This window comes from Salvia hispanica, chromosome 3 (genome assembly GCF_023119035.1).
Source record: "Salvia hispanica cultivar TCC Black 2014 chromosome 3, UniMelb_Shisp_WGS_1.0, whole genome shotgun sequence".
Taxonomy (NCBI): Eukaryota; Viridiplantae; Streptophyta; class Magnoliopsida; order Lamiales; family Lamiaceae; genus Salvia; species Salvia hispanica.
Window position 1 is genome coordinate 31895568 of NC_062967.1, and position 15864 is coordinate 31911431.

Genomic DNA, 15864 nt, shown 5'->3' on the forward strand with positions numbered 1-15864 from the left:
GTCGGCCATTGTGCGTCTCCTTTCTTGGCGGCTCCACCTCAACATGATTAGTTCTATCATGTTGGACTTGATTATCTAATGTGTTAATTCTGGCTTTATTGTCACAAAAAATCTAACAAGTATAGATCGGATGGGTGGAAGTCGAGTTCAATCAATAGCTTCAGTTGCCATAACATATTCCTTTGGTCGATGAAGATTCATCCCTTTGATCCGAGTACTTCGACACTTCAAAAGTATTATCGTGCTCCCAAAAGTTTCATTAATAATTACGTGAATATACTCATTTTTTTTTAACTTTTTAGCTCCCCATGCAAGAACGGTTGATAGTTGATACCATCGAACTGATGGAGGGATCAATCCTCATTAGCACCAAGCGAAGCAACACACGAACTATATTCATTTTTGCAAATGTCGAAAAAGTCTTTGAATAGTCCTCTTCATCCATCTGAGAGTATCATTTTGCTACCAACATGGTCATGTACCTTTCGATGGCCTGGTCTAGTCCGTTTGATGGTGAAGATCCACCTACAGCCCACGGGTCACTTTCCATGAGGTAATTTGCAATTCCTTGTCAATGTGTCCATCTCCACCTTCATCCCCTAATGTTTGGTCTTTTGCGGACTTTCCTCTTCTTTATATAAAGCTACTTCAAAGGCATTCGTCGTTTTAGAGAGGCTCTCCCGACCTATTGGCCACTCAATATATATATACTTTGTAGCAATCTGTTTAGGATTGTACCTCTTGGATGGAACTCCTCTCCTTCGCAGTAGCACATAGTGGGGGAGTGTGGGGATAGGCTGAGAATTGATTTTAGAACAGACTAGTAACAATTAATTGTGAGAGGGTAATAATAATGCTGTAAATATGTCACGCAGAATTTTTTACATTAATGGAATAATATACATATAAAGAAGGGAACTGGTAAATGAATGTAGAATAAGATTAGCAAGAATTTATTGAACAAATAGGGATACAGATTGAGCTAGCAGGAGTTATCCATGAAGTCGACCAACAAATCTTGAACCATTCCTCTATCCGGCATTTTTCCAGCCGCACCGTATATCGGAGCAAGCCCTCCTTTCATAGGCCCGGGATTCGCCTTCACCTGTCGTTTCATCCAAATATTATATACAATCATCATCTTCTCTCTTAACATATAATACTATTAGGTTGCTGCATCTTCATTGATAATAACGAACTTACAGTTTGCACGGAGTCTTTTAGATCCTTGACGAAGTTGTTAATCACATTCACATGTTGAAGAGTCACACAGATATGGATGCTGATCATACAACGTCGAGCACACGGAACAATCAAGATAAATATCAACTAAATTCAACACTAGGACGGAGAGGAAAGATAATGTTACCTATTGGGCCTCTGTAGTGCATTCAAGTGCCATCCTTTTGATGACATGATGTCGTTCACTTCAAATATGTCCAAGCTGTTGGATCCAAAAGCCACAAGTGTCATATCGGGCCTTCCAACGACGAACAGTTCTGGAATTTGGCGCACCCTGCAATGGAAGGGTTGATGGTATAAGTTCAGCGATAACATTTTGAGGAGTTGAGTTGATCAGTTTACCCCTCCTCTAGCCTCTTTGACGCTTCCATGATCTTCCTTGTGTTTTCTAGATAACCTGTTCACCACAAATTTTTCGATTCAGTCACGAGAAACACACCAGCGACAGTAAACAGGCAATGAATGTGAGAATTGTAACCTTCTAACCCAAGGGACATCATTGCTGCCCAAGCTCCGGCTATCAGAGCTCCAGGCCTGCTTCCAGCAATTGTCGGAGATACATAGAGCCCACCAGTCCACTCAGTGACTGGACAGAAAGCAAAAGAATACACATAGTAAAAACTATTAGCAACGGAATCATGTATGTAAAAAAAAAGAAAAAAAAATAGTATATATAATGGCTGCATCAATTAAATGCTTTATAGATTTATTTGGACGGAATAAAAGGTCTGGGTGCAGAAAGCAACTCACCAGCAACAAATTGATTCTTTACAAGAGTGTTCAATTGCCAAATGATCCAGCACCACGAGTAACCAGCAGAGTTCAAGGCAGGAATATCAGTAAAGAAATTAAATAGATAGGCACGATTATGAGTAAAGATTATTTCAAGGGGTGTTTTGCAATAAGCTCTTTAAAACATCTTACAAGATGTCTGGACACTTGTATGCTCTAATTTCAAGAGGTGTCTTGCAAACTATGACATCACTAACATCTTCAAAGTGGTATATCCAAACACTTCAACATCATATTTTGTAAATAAGTCAGCATTAGCTCTAAGTATATCTTACCAGAACTTGTAAGCTCCTTTTTAAAATAGGCTTTGCCAAACACCATCTTAATGTAAAGATCAAAAGAAATACTTTGAAGACACTTGGTCTTAACAAAAATACAAGCAAGTATATGTAGTACCTTCCGTATGTCATGGTCCCTGTATAGAACCACACTCGTTCCTTTAGGAGCCAGCCCATACTTGTGAACATCCACAGATATGGATGTTACTCCTCTGACAGAGAAATCAAATGGTGGCAAAGGATACCTAGGAGACAAAGTCAGATGTTATTATCAAATATACTACACAATGAACAATAAGATATTCTACTCAAGATAAGATAAAAAATTATACAGCACTGCCATGATATCATGATCATATTTGGGAGTCGAAAACCAATCTCCAAAAATCACAAGATAGAAGAGGGGCATCACAATTGCAGGAAAGAATTTGAAACAATTCCAAATAAGAATCATAAGATTCATCACTCATCAAATCATTTCTGAACATTTGGCAACATACCCAAGCTTACGAGCAAAAGGCAACACAAACCCACCGAGGCAAAGGTCAACATGCAAACAGATCCCGTGGGTATAAGCTAACTCACCAAGCTCCTACAAAGAGAATCATAACGTCAAGATTTCTATAAAGCAAAAGAAGCTCGAGTTGAGCAAGATAATAGTGGACAACATGCCTCAATTGGGTCAATAATTCCATGAGGGAAGCCAGGTGCTGATCCAACAATCTACAGAAACACAGTCACCCAAGGGGATTAAAATCGGCATCAGAAACTGCTCATAAACTTTTACATTGAAAGCCAAAACTTTGAACTTCACTGGAATCAAGCTGGCATGGACATTGAATTAGCTCTATTTCAATCAAAATGCACTATCCAAAATATTTATTGTAGTACCACTGAGGTCTTACAACATCAAATGCAAATATCATAAACAACTAGATTATGTTACTTATGCAGCCTAAAGGTATCAGAATAGAGTCTGACCATTATTGTGTTCCGGTTAATATGTCGTTTGATGGCTTTAACATCAGCTTTAAAATCTTGGTCCACAGGAACACGCCACAACTTGATCTTAAAATATTGTGCAGCCTTGTCATATGCTGAATGAGCTGAAACCGGTATGATCCTAGTACCAGAAAATCATAGACCAAATCAGTTCTGTAACCTCTCATAAAACAAATAGGAAATATCGACAGCGAAAGTTTCACTGACATTTCTGGGTTAGTTATTCCCTTCTTAGTTTTCATATAATCCCGTGAAGATTTCACTGCCATTAATATACTTTCTGTCCCTCCTGATGTCATATTTCCACATATTTGCCCACCAGAAGCCTTTTCCTTACTCCCAAGCAGGGCTGCTGTCATTGCCACGACTTCAGATTCAAACTTCACTACACTCTGGAATACATCTAGATGCAAAGGATTGGTATGCGCAAACCTGGAAAGCCATTCAAAAATCTTATAAGAGCATATATATAAAGACGAAAAAAAATGATCAGTTACCACATCCATATCTAGATTCTTAGTTCATGAAACCGGAAAATAACATTATTTAGAAATACCACACTTCAACCTAATAGGTGAGAATTTATCCATTTATTGACAAGAGTTGCTGGCCATTCAAGAAAGCTGAAATTGCTAAGTGGAAACTTAGTAAGAAGATACATCTCACTGACATGGAGCATGCCTCATTGATCAACGAAAAATGCCCTTCCTGTTCGCTTCCTGCAATGTATCTGAACGAAACACATAGAACTAAGAAAACCTGAACTATGAGTTGCAGCTAAAAAAAATTCAATATATAAGGTAACAAGTGTGGAAGGTGATATGATCGACGGAAGACATACACTGTACCGGAACATTTGCCCTGCCACGCCACATCTTTTAGCTTCTCATCTTTCATTTTATCAATAACCTCACCTCCTAAGCCTGTCATAGGCAACTCGGTCCTCCAACCGTCTCTCTTCGATTTACCAGAACCTTGCAACTTATCCACAACCTGCAGTAGCGAAGTCAATGGCTTATATGAAGGTAAAAATTATTCAATCAGAAAACATATTGTAACTTGAACAAACATTTCTGTGCAGGAAACCAAAGTATAAGTAGCATGATTCATCAAATAGACATAAATAGAAGTCCAAATCATTAATGCAGCATTCTGGTCCAGAAAATCAGTTTAGTTTATTCATCTAGCCCCACTGCTACATTAATTACTCCTCTCTTCCTCTTGCAGTTCAGTTAATGCAACAATCACACCTCATCATTTCATTTCAAACTTCGAGACTTACAAATTCCACATAAATACTGAAAGAAGCGGCAAAATATAAAATATGAACACTATTAGATTACCTTTTGCTTTTCAGCATCGATGTACCTCTGCACACCAGGCACCAACCTAATCAAACACGCAGACACGGATTAATCGATCAATTAGTCAGAGGAAACATTCCTTCACAAGCTGGATATGAATAAAAAGTGAGATATTACTTGACAGAGGCCATGGCCAGCTCGACGGCGGAGGATTTGAGGCCTTTCTCGGAAACCACGGCAAGCATGGAGCGAAGTGATCTGGCGAAGAAGAGCGTCAACAGAGGTGTGAGAAGAAGCGCGAGAGGCTCGAATTGAAGCAAGTAGGAATTAGCAGAAGCTCTGAATTGATGCAGAGAGGAGGATATGTGATGAAAATCCATCGTTGTGTTCGATGCTAGGTTTGAATGTGGATATGATTGAATCTGATGCGTATGGAGTTAGGAATCCGTTTTTATATGGTATTGGTAGTAGTGTGATTGAACTGGCGTGGAAGGAACATTCTCTACAGATTTAAATGCTGATACGATGAATATGATAGAGTCTCTCTGTGTGGAGTAGTCTGCGTAGCTGCATTTATGCTGTGAAACAAGGACATAAGAGTCGTCAATTGAGTCTCAGCGTTTCTCTTGTGTACTCATTTATATTATTATTTCTTTTACTTTATTCTATCATCAATCTCACATCCAAATTCATATTTATTATCTGGAAAATATATCTTGCATCATTCAGATCTGATATTACGATTTACACCCATATCAAGACCTACTTTCATTTCTATGCACATTATCACTTGTTGGATAACATAAATGTGAAGTCAAACTGAAATTTTTGATATGCCTTGGTTGAATTGAGTAATTGTTTAAGTGGTTTTTTTTATAATTCTTTGGGTGGAACTGGAACAATATCGCTTCTTATGACTCCGCATCACCAGATTTATTTAGTGCGACATTTTATTAAAAACAAATAAAGTAGTACTCCTGTGATTTTAGTGATAGAAAAAAAAAGTTAAGATATAAAAATGCTAAAGTTGATGAGAACAGGGAAAACGTTTTTAGCATGGGCTTGGGCTATCTTATGGGCTTATAAGATTAGGACTCATGAATATTAAATGTGCATTTCAGTCCAGATAAGTTTCTTATCTAGGTATTTACATAACATGTTCACCGTAGGCCATGCTTGGTTGACGGAAAAGTAAATTGGCAAGGAAAATGATTTTTGGGAAAATGAATCCTAAGAATATGATTCCTAGTAACTTTACTTTCTCGTGTTTGAAAAATATCAAGATTTTAAATTTATATTTAATTTAAACACCAAACTAGAAATATACTTATTATTTTTTATTTATAGAAAAGAATAATAATACAAAATTTTTAATAAATTATGAATTACAAATAATAATAATTATATTATTATATTTATTATTACAATGGATAGTGTAAATATGATTATCCATCATAATATGCAATAATATAATTATAATTATAGTATGAAATATTATACTCATTTATAATATGGATACCTGAAATTCGATTTCCTTTCCTCGAAAGAAGGAACTCCAAAGATAATAATAATAATAATAATAATAATAATAATAATAATAATAATAATAATAATAATAATAATAATTAGTATTATAATTATAATATTTACGGATAATATAATTGAATAAATTTAATAAATTAAAATTGTAGTATGACTTTATTGATTAATTATTAATTTATAAAAATAAGAATAATTATTTATTATATGATTTATATTATATAATCATATTTTAATTATTTAATAATTTATTATAAAATATAGTTATAATTATAATAATTTTAATCATAGTTAATTATTATACTGAAATTAAGTACTATGATTTATAATTTTAAATTATTTTTAAAACATTCTAATTAATAATGATGATGGTGATAATAATAATAATAATAATAATAATAATAATAATAATAATAATAATAATAATAAAACTATACTATATTTCATTAAATACGTAAGAATCCTAAAACTGGGAAAAAGAATACCTAAGAAAACTTAGGATTCATAATCCTGGAAAGTTGTACTAACTCTTGTTCTCGGATTCTGAATACTTTCCCAGTTTGATTAAAAACTGAAACAAACACAGAAATTTAAAATTTAAGGAATCAGATTATTTTATAGGATAGAATCTTGGCAATCAAACATGACCTATAGAGTTTTTCTATCTTGTATCTTAGCGTCCGATTTATATTCCAACACATTTGAAAATGTGACACACAATAAAAACACTAATATTAGAGCACTCCCAATGGTGCCGGCTAAAAGTCGGCGTTTTTTCACCGTCTATCGCCGACCAATGGGAGAGGTCGGCGATAATTCGGCGATTTTTCCTCCCGTTTTATCGCCAACCGGCGAAAAATCGCCGGATTATCGCCGAATTATCGCCGACCACTGTGGGCGATAATTCGGCGATAAATATATATACTATACAACGGCTAATAATGCAACATTATAGACTAATAATGCATTGATCACAACCATCCAATTCAAGGATCCAATGGCTGAGATTAAGAAGGAAATAGGACACTTAGGGTGTAAAGGAGCCTAACGCACCCCTATATATATATATATATATATATATATATATATATTTAATTTCCCCCCTATAAATACACACCTTCTCTTCATTCTCTCCCCATCCTCATCCTCATCCCTTTTCGTCGTTGTAATGTTTACCCGTGTTTAATACAACGAACTTTATTACTATTATTTGTTTTGTCTTATAAATTAAATTAGTTAGCTTTATTATATACAAAAATAAAATAATTAAATTAGTGATGATGTAAAAATGAAATGTTGAGTTAGGGAGAAATAAGGGAGAAACCATTAGCGCAGTTGGCTAAAAGTTGGCTAAAAACTGGGGATAAATTATGGTGCTGATGTAGCGCTGATGTGGCAGGAGTTAGGAAGAAATATGAGAGGTTTTAGGAAATCCGTTGGGAATGCTCTTATTATTTTCTGTGAACTTACATCTTTTGAGTTTACATTACATGTGAACTTAGGAAAATACATCTTTTGATCTATTGACCAATGTGACAATTACGTCGGCCCATCTTGCATCCACTTATAAGAAAAAAAGAGAGAGAAAAAATTAAATTTATTTGATTCGGATGGAAATGAATGATGCGTATATTAGATGGTATATCATGCTATTGTATTGATGTAATAATATCTTGTCGTATTTTTGACGTGGACGCATTTGGAATTTGTGGTGCCGTGTGTGACAATTGAATCAAGATTTTATTAGAGGAAAAATAACTAAAACGACCATGACGGCTATTAGTGTATATATGGGATAATATAATTTTTATTAAAGTGTAAAACTTGAAAATGCTTGTTGCCTCGTATCTTGAGTTCTTGACATTATTTTTATTAGGGTGTTCGGTTTACAAGATTGTACCTGGATTAAATATATAGTATTTTGGTTGGTGAGATTAAATCTTACAACTCAATCATAGATGAGTAATCATGAGATAATTAATCATATCTTGCTATTATTTTATCTTGAAAAAGAAACATCACTGTTGTCTATTGTTTGTTTTTTTGTTTTTTTATTTTAACTAGGCAATGTGTATTGTGTGATAATAGAATGTTGCTTTATCTTTGTTTTGGCTTAGCTATACGGTTAGAAACTTAGAATATTTTCTTTTATGTAGAAAATAACAAATCCGTCGATTTCCCGATAAATTGAATTTACTGAAACATAATCTAGTGTGGCCAATTGTAATATTTATCACTATTAGAGCATGAATAACCCCGGTCCGGATTTGGGCCGCAAGTCCCCTCCACGTCATCATTCCCTCAAATTAGGGGTTCCAGGCCACAACTCATCTAACACCGCAGGCCACAACTCAGGCCACAACTATTCATCTGCACTATTCACAACATATTTTAATCGTAAAATAGAATACGTTGAACAATTAAAACCGAGAAAATTCATTGTTCAGTCGGAAAATAGAAAATTACAACATTGAAATTTAAAAATTCGAAAAAAAAACAAATTAAAACATAAGTCAATTGCGGTTCCAAATTTCTTCAATTAGATCCGCTTGGAGGCGTGTGTGTTGATCTTCTTGGCGCATTGCCGCTGAACGGGCCATGACATTGCGCACGTCGGGAGGAACATCTGATCACTCCATCGAGGATCTGCAGAGAAATAATCCATGAAAAGCCGCAAACTAGCTTGTTCACGGTCTCGGTGGATATACATCCGAGTACGCGGTACCCGGTCGTGTTGCTCGTTCCACGCTTGGATAGCAGCTTGATAGCGTTCCACCTCGTTGTTGATTTCTTCTTGGATTGCGGGCATCGCCGTCTCTAACATTCGAGCCATTTGAGCTTCGATTGCTCGTTGGCCTTCACGCCGAGGATTCATTTTTCGAATTTTATGGTGAGTGAAAGGGAATGAAGTTGAAGTGATTTGAAAATGGATGGAAGAGTGATATTTATATATTAATTTTCGAATTTTTTAAAAATAAATAAATAAAAAATCGGAGGGGCCTTGCGGCCCGGCCCGAACGCAAATAACGCCGGGACGGGCCGCAACCGATGCGGCCCGGGCACGCATATCGCCGGCCTGGACGTGACGGAGGGAGAGGCCCCGGGACGCAACTGCGTCCTCGGGACCGGCCTGGGCCGAGCCGCATCGTCGTCCAACGCTAAACACGGGCCGGGACTCGCGAGTTGCGGCCCGGCCCAGTAACGTTATTCATGCTCTTAGTATATTTATGGAGTATTTTTCTGTAGGATAATTGTCGCTTTCTAATTAGTGGCTAATCGCGTGATTATAACATTTCTCAATTAATTAGAGTGTTCCCACTTCTTTATGGCCCATTATTCCGAAACTACCCCGAAACCTATAACATTACAATTAGCCCATTCACATAGTATTTAATTTTATAATACAATTAATTTCAATTATTAATTAGATATAGGTGTGAGTACTGGATTCGGATTTGAGAAATAGAAACAAACAAAAATTGGAGGTTTATTTCTTTATAGAAAAGTGATGCACCGCAACTACCATAAACACTCAAAAACAATTCGTAACTATTTCTAACAAACCTAAATTGGAAGTTTGTTTTCGTTATTAAACAATGGACAATATAACTAAATAAATCTCACGGCCTGGAAAGAACTATATATGGCACTCAACCGAACATAGAAAATAATTAAATTGAACACCCACGTATAAAATAAAAATACTACTATAATATATAACCGATTAATATAAATCAAATAACGAGACTTTTTAAGTCTTCTTAGGTTTTACCATATTTAATAGACTATTAATATTTTCGTCTTGTGCGAACAAATTCCTCGTCGCATATCATAGAAAGTGACATTTTTGAAGAAAATGTATTTTAGTCCATTCAACAAAGAAAACCAAAAAAATCCACACGCAATCGTATATTTTACATTACTCGTCAAATTACGAACGTTTCTCTTTCTAAATATACTAATGTCAATTTGTCACCAAATAAAATATACTCTATGAATCTAAAGAAATTTGAGTCTTTTAATTTGCAGTTAGTGGTTACTAGCTGTTATATGTTCACCAAATAAATTATGACTGATAATTTTTTATGCGACACAAAAACGTCACAAAGAACATGAACACACTCAAAATTGGTGAGTTGGTGTTAAGCCTTATCGTGTTCGTGAGAGACACGACAATTTCAGTTTGGGTCCATGTTGAATTGGGATAACAAGTTATCAGTTCATTATATGATTTTAATTATTTGATTCTTCATTTTTTTTATATAACTTTATTAGAGTTAAAATTATGTCATTATATTAACCACAATTAAAAAGAATACAGAGGAACTCCCTACATTGAAACTTTCGTAGTTTCGTGCATTTAAATATGGTAGTACATCATTCAAAACTTCAAATAGAGTTCATCAATTATTCTTTAATTATTATTTTTTTGACCCTTTATGTTTAATTTAATTCACACACTCAATTACTATATTGCATGGGGGTAAAAAGTCTTACTAAAAAAACGTAAGCAATTTGCATTTCAAATGTAGGAATAAATGCATGCATTGAAATGTACGGAATGCGCTCCAGTTGCAATTTTGGTTTATCATGGAGAAATTGTCAATTTTGTGGACTTTAATTCCAGTTAATAATATCAAATAAATATGACGCCTTCTTCTAGATTTTTCCAGATATCTAATAGAAATACCTACTCAACAAGGTTTGTGAATTATGATTAGTAGTTTGGTACAATGGAGATTGTAGGTGAATGATCATTTCCTTTCTTATTTGCGTATTATACGGATTTAATAACCAAGTGGTGTTGTTTTTGTCTTTAAAAAAAAAAATTAATAACGGTTCTTCGTTTATTGATCAGAGGGAGGTATCTTATCAACTGAATTGTGCTTCATCAATATTCAAAATGTGAAGTTAAGTGGCATAGATTCATCCATCCTTACCCGATAATCAAGTGACCAATCCTTAATGTTAGGTATAGAATAACTTAAAATACATAGGTCAATTATATCACTCTGAATGCACTTATAAATAAGGTAACTAATTGTTAGGTCCACAGGTGGATGCTCTAGTCAAATACTCCCTTGGTCCGATATTAAATGTCTAATTTTTTTCCCTTTTTTGTCTGTTCACTAATAAATATCTCATTTCATTTTTATTATACGCCCTCCGTCCCACGTTATTTGAGACATTTCTTTTGGCATGAGATTTAAGAAAGTTGTGTTTTGTGTGTAGTGAGTTAAATAAAATAGAAGAGATAATAAAATAAGAAAGAGGAGAGAGGGTAAAGTAAAAGAAAGAATAAAGTAAATGTGATTAGATGTTTTGTTTTTTGCAAATGTATTTATAAGTAATTTAGATCGTAACGAGCGCTTCTGCATAATAATTTGTACAGAATTCAGATAAATTTTAGAAAATTATAATAGAACATTATTAAAACAATTAAATTTGATAGGGCCCCTCGATCACTGTGCAAGAAATCGAAAGGACGTGGGTCAAGCACAAAAAGAGCCATTTAATTACACAATGAGGATTAATTAATTTGAAAAATTATACACTTATAATTAGATAATGTTGCATCAAAAAATAAATTCAAGTAAAATTCAATGGTCCAAGCAAGGAACACGTGCGGCTACTTGTGGCATCCTTTATTTGACTATATGTTTTATTATGCAGCCAAGTTCGGTAGTTTGAATCCAGCCGCCTCCTCATTCTACCAACCACATTTTTTTTTTCAAAATAGAATTTATTATAGTATGCTGCATCAGTTTAATTAATTATCTGAATTAATTATAACTATAGATAAGTTTTATGGTCTCGCTTCTTCTCCGCATAAAGCCATCCGCAACGCTGTCTCTTAACCGTCTCATCTCTTAACTATTCATGGGCCCCACTGTACTTTTCAGCTCATCTCTTAACTAAGAGACAACACTTGCATCCATCCATCTCTTAACCATCTCTTATCCATCTCTTAACTATTCATTCAATTTCATTTTTTATTTTTATTTCCAACAAATTCAATTAATAAAAACACACTTCATTAAATAAAATAAAATCACAATTTAAAGGCCTAAAAAATTATAAAATACATAATTAAAAATACGTAATTAAAAAATACATAATTAAAAAATAATATAATTAAATAAAATAAAAATTACAATTTAAAGGCCTAAAAAATTAAAAAATACATAATTACAAATTAAAATTTACAATTTTTTTTCTTTGAATTTTCGATTTTTTTTTTAAAAAAATAAATTTATGACGTCATAATTCCGACGCCCACTCGCGGGCCGGCGAGTGGGCGTCACGCCATCGCTTAGCGCACGCCACGTGGCCGCGCGCGTCGACTCGCCAGCTCGAGGCCGGCCTCTTCCGGACGCGTCGCGCGACGAGATGTCTCGTCTCGCAACGCTGTCTCGATGCTGTCTCGTCTCGTCGAGACGAGACCGAGACAACATCGAGCCGCGTTGCGGATGCCCTAATAGAAACTCATATCTTTTAATAAATTTCTTTAAGTCCATAAAATAGTTCCTTTTAATTGTAATAAAACTAAGAAAACGTTTGATGCATGGGTAACTAAATTTACATTGGGGTGGCACCCGTATGCACTCGCGGATAATGTGCGCGGGTCCAACCCAGCCTGTTCTACTTCGGTTCAGCTTTTTTTTTTAAAATAATAACGTTTATATAATATTAAAATTATTTTTATTAGGAACAACTATGATTTTTGCAACAATCATTTCTAATTATAAAAAGGTGACACTTTTTTAATAGAAACATATTATAGTAGTAATTGTTATTCAAAAACAATTACATTTATACATAACAATAACAACCTCAACTTTGTATTTTTTGTCTGTTCTTTTATTGATTACTAAACTGGATGAATGCTGAGAGTGGACAATATGACTGCTTTATCGTCTTGGTTCATTCTCTATCCATTCTCATTTTGAATTTACGTCCACTAATCCCAAATAGATAAGAATAGAACTCGTGGAAGTCAGACATAATGAAAAGGGTTTCAATATAGACACAAAACAACTATTGTACTAATAATGGATAATTGGTGAAAAATGGAAGAAAACCCTAATCTTGAAGGGTAGATCCTATCTCAATACACCCCAATTTCAAAATCTACTAGTATAAGATTTTGACTCACTTCCCACTTCAAAACTCACCACATTCGCACACATATTGCGTCCACAAACAAGTACTCCTACTCCTATTATTATTCCACAGCCACGTCACGCCTCACTGTCATATCTTAATTACACTTATTAACACAATGATATAAAATTCTCCATAACCACAAAATCAATACGCAATATATAATTATTCCCTCACTTGCCCAAAAATCTCCAACTCCTTTTTTTCTCATGGATAACTTTGCGTCCATGTCTTCTTCTTCATCATCTCTCTCACAAAATTCACATCTCTCCATCTTCAACATGATGATGACCTCCCAACCACACGATCATCATCACAATCATCAAAATCAAAATCAAGTATTCCAACATCATGACCAAAACAATGGATACTCGGGCTTCATCACATCCATGGAAGAAAATCAAAATATCAACGGCGATGCAGCCGGTGAGGGATCAGGCAGTCTGGCTGCGGAAAACGATGCGAAAGAAGGGAAGAAAAAGGTGGAGAAAAAGAGCAGAAAACCTAGATTTGCCTTCCAAACTAGAAGCCAAGTTGATATTCTTGATGATGGATATAGATGGAGGAAATATGGTCAAAAGGCAGTCAAGAACAATAGATTTCCAAGGTTTTTAATCTGTTTCTTCGATTTCTCGTTTCGCTTTATTCATGGATTTGACTTGGTGTTGACATATTCACATGTGAGTTATATCGGAATTTATCGCCCATCCGGATTTTGTGATGAAATCTCGTTAGGGTTTGGTTGATCTTCCATTGAGGTTGGATAGCATGGACTATAACCTATATAAATGATATTATTTGTTTAGTAATAATTTTGAAGTCTTGGATTGATTGTTAGTTCGTAAATGGCGGCGTAGAATAATATGAGTATATGTGTACTCAATTTTGCATGATCTCCATTGTTTATGATATCATTTATATAGTTTGTAGTTAAGAAAAAAACTTATAACTAAGTGGGGCATTTTATTTGAGCTAGTTAATAAACTCACATAAAAAGAATATTAAGAAATCTAAGCAATTAGTGGCGGATTCAGGATTTGGAAACCGAGGGGGTGGAATACATTACTAGCTTAGTTTACGGCATAAATAACTATTTTTTCGGGGCGACGTCAAAGGTAAACAGAGAGGGCGGACATTACAATTTTACGCCCAGATAAGGGAAAATTAGTCGCCCCCAGATGTAGTCCATTTTTTCCCCCTCAAACTATATGCTAACTTTAATACTATAACACAAAAATGAATGAGTAATGAGTGTGGATTTTAGAACGTCCTAGAAGGGCGCAAGCTCCACCTAACCCTTTGGGGTCTGGTATTCGTAGTCAGTTATGACCGTCACACTGTCTCTGTCTTTTGATGTCGGCCACGACTTTTATAGATGTATCTGATCCCACTGAGTTTTATATATTTTGAATCCACTATGTTATTTCATTATGGCATTGAGAAATTAACAATTGATATATTTGTGTGTTTGCAGAAGCTATTATAGATGCACACATCAAGATTGCAATGTGAAGAAACAAGTGCAAAGGCTTTCCAAAGATGAAGGAATTGTAGTGACGACTTATGAAGGCGTCCATTCTCATCCAATTCAGAAATCAACCGACAATTTTGACCACATTCTTAGTCAAATGCAGATTTACACTTCTTTATAATAATTCTATATATACACGCAATGACAGATTCAAGTGGGGTAGGGATCGATCGACCCATAATAGGTCTATTAAATTCAATATTTGGAGTTGTCACTGACCATGTGGTGTTGTTATGTTGCACTGCCCCAACCCTTCGGGGTTGGAGTTCACTTTCATTTTTCATTTATCATCATCCCGTAAGTGACGATTTCCGCACCCACTTCTTTTTTTATGGATCTGCCATAGTGTAGGCGCCAATTTGTGAAAATATTAGAAGTTCATTTTCGATGTATACTCAAAGACATTAAGATCTTTAATAATGTGAATTTTACTTGGATATTACTGCATTTATTTGTTTTTTTAATCTCTGTGTCTTGTACTACTCCTCATTAATTTGTTGAAAGAGTGTCATTGTGTTCATAAAGGAATGTTTTTTTCTGATTAGTCGTCATAGCATTTTTCTGTAGTAGTTTCGATTTACTAAATTTATAGTTCTTGAGTTTATATTTTTGGTTGATTCTACTCTCTCCGCCCCTTAAAATAGACAATATTTATCATTTTTGGACTTCTCTTAAAATCGACCAATTATATTTAAAGAAACTGTTTCATTTCTAATGGGGTGAGTTTCATTCTTTCATAACAATATACTTCAATCACTTTTTCCTTTCATTTTTTTTTATTTTAATAATTACGCATTAAAACAAAAAATTGTATACTTTTTTAAGAACGGAGGGAGTATAATTTAATATGCTAGACCAAACTGACAAAAAAAAATGGAACAAGTAAAAGAAGTTTAAGAAATGTGTCAAAATTATAAAATCTCCAGCTTTATGATAAAAAAAATATACGGTTGTATTAACCAAGAGTGAAATTAGGGGATATTGGAGATTTGGAGCCTGATATTGAACTTTC

General features: G+C 34.6%; 2 protein-coding genes across 2 annotated transcripts; one reads left to right on the plus strand and one right to left on the minus strand.

The window, feature by feature from the left end:
• Positions 1 to 834: 834 nt before the first annotated feature.
• LOC125214920 (sphingosine-1-phosphate lyase-like) lies at positions 835 to 5171 on the minus strand. Its single transcript, XM_048116150.1, has 15 exons — positions 4796 to 5171; positions 4658 to 4703; positions 4156 to 4307; positions 3985 to 4044; positions 3522 to 3746; positions 3294 to 3435; positions 2985 to 3035; positions 2813 to 2904; positions 2431 to 2557; positions 1993 to 2008; positions 1721 to 1828; positions 1585 to 1639; positions 1370 to 1516; positions 1204 to 1282; positions 835 to 1105 (listed from the first exon to the last, which is right to left on the minus strand). Exons 1-15 carry the CDS (start codon positions 4996 to 4998, stop codon positions 983 to 985), a joined length of 1626 nt encoding a protein of 541 aa, XP_047972107.1. The 5' UTR covers positions 4999 to 5171; the 3' UTR covers positions 835 to 982.
• Positions 5172 to 13466: 8295 nt separating this feature from the next.
• On the plus strand, positions 13467 to 15299 carry LOC125212739 (probable WRKY transcription factor 75). The gene is made up of 2 exons (XM_048112979.1): positions 13467 to 13928; positions 14796 to 15299. The coding sequence occupies exons 1-2, from the start codon at positions 13531 to 13533 to the stop codon at positions 14971 to 14973; spliced, it is 576 nt and encodes a 191-aa protein (XP_047968936.1). The 5' UTR covers positions 13467 to 13530; the 3' UTR covers positions 14974 to 15299.
• Positions 15300 to 15864: the final 565 nt, after the last annotated feature.

Excerpts from the sequence above, each read along its gene's own strand:
- LOC125214920 (XM_048116150.1), bottom strand. The coding sequence starts at position 4,998 with ATGGATTTTCATCACATATCCTCCTCTCTGCATCAATTCAGAGCTTCT. Across the intron at positions 2,905-2,984 it reads GAATTATTGACCCAATTGAG|GAGCTTGGTGAGTTAGCTTA; the intron begins GCATGTTGTCCA and ends TTCTCTTTGTAG. Across the intron at positions 1,283-1,369 it reads GCACTACAGAGGCCCAATAG|CATCCATATCTGTGTGACTC; the intron begins GTAACATTATCT and ends TTGTATGATCAG.
- LOC125212739 (XM_048112979.1), top strand. The coding sequence starts at position 13,531 with ATGGATAACTTTGCGTCCATGTCTTCTTCTTCATCATCTCTCTCACAA. Across the intron at positions 13,929-14,795 it reads AAGAACAATAGATTTCCAAG|AAGCTATTATAGATGCACAC; the intron begins GTTTTTAATCTG and ends GTGTGTTTGCAG.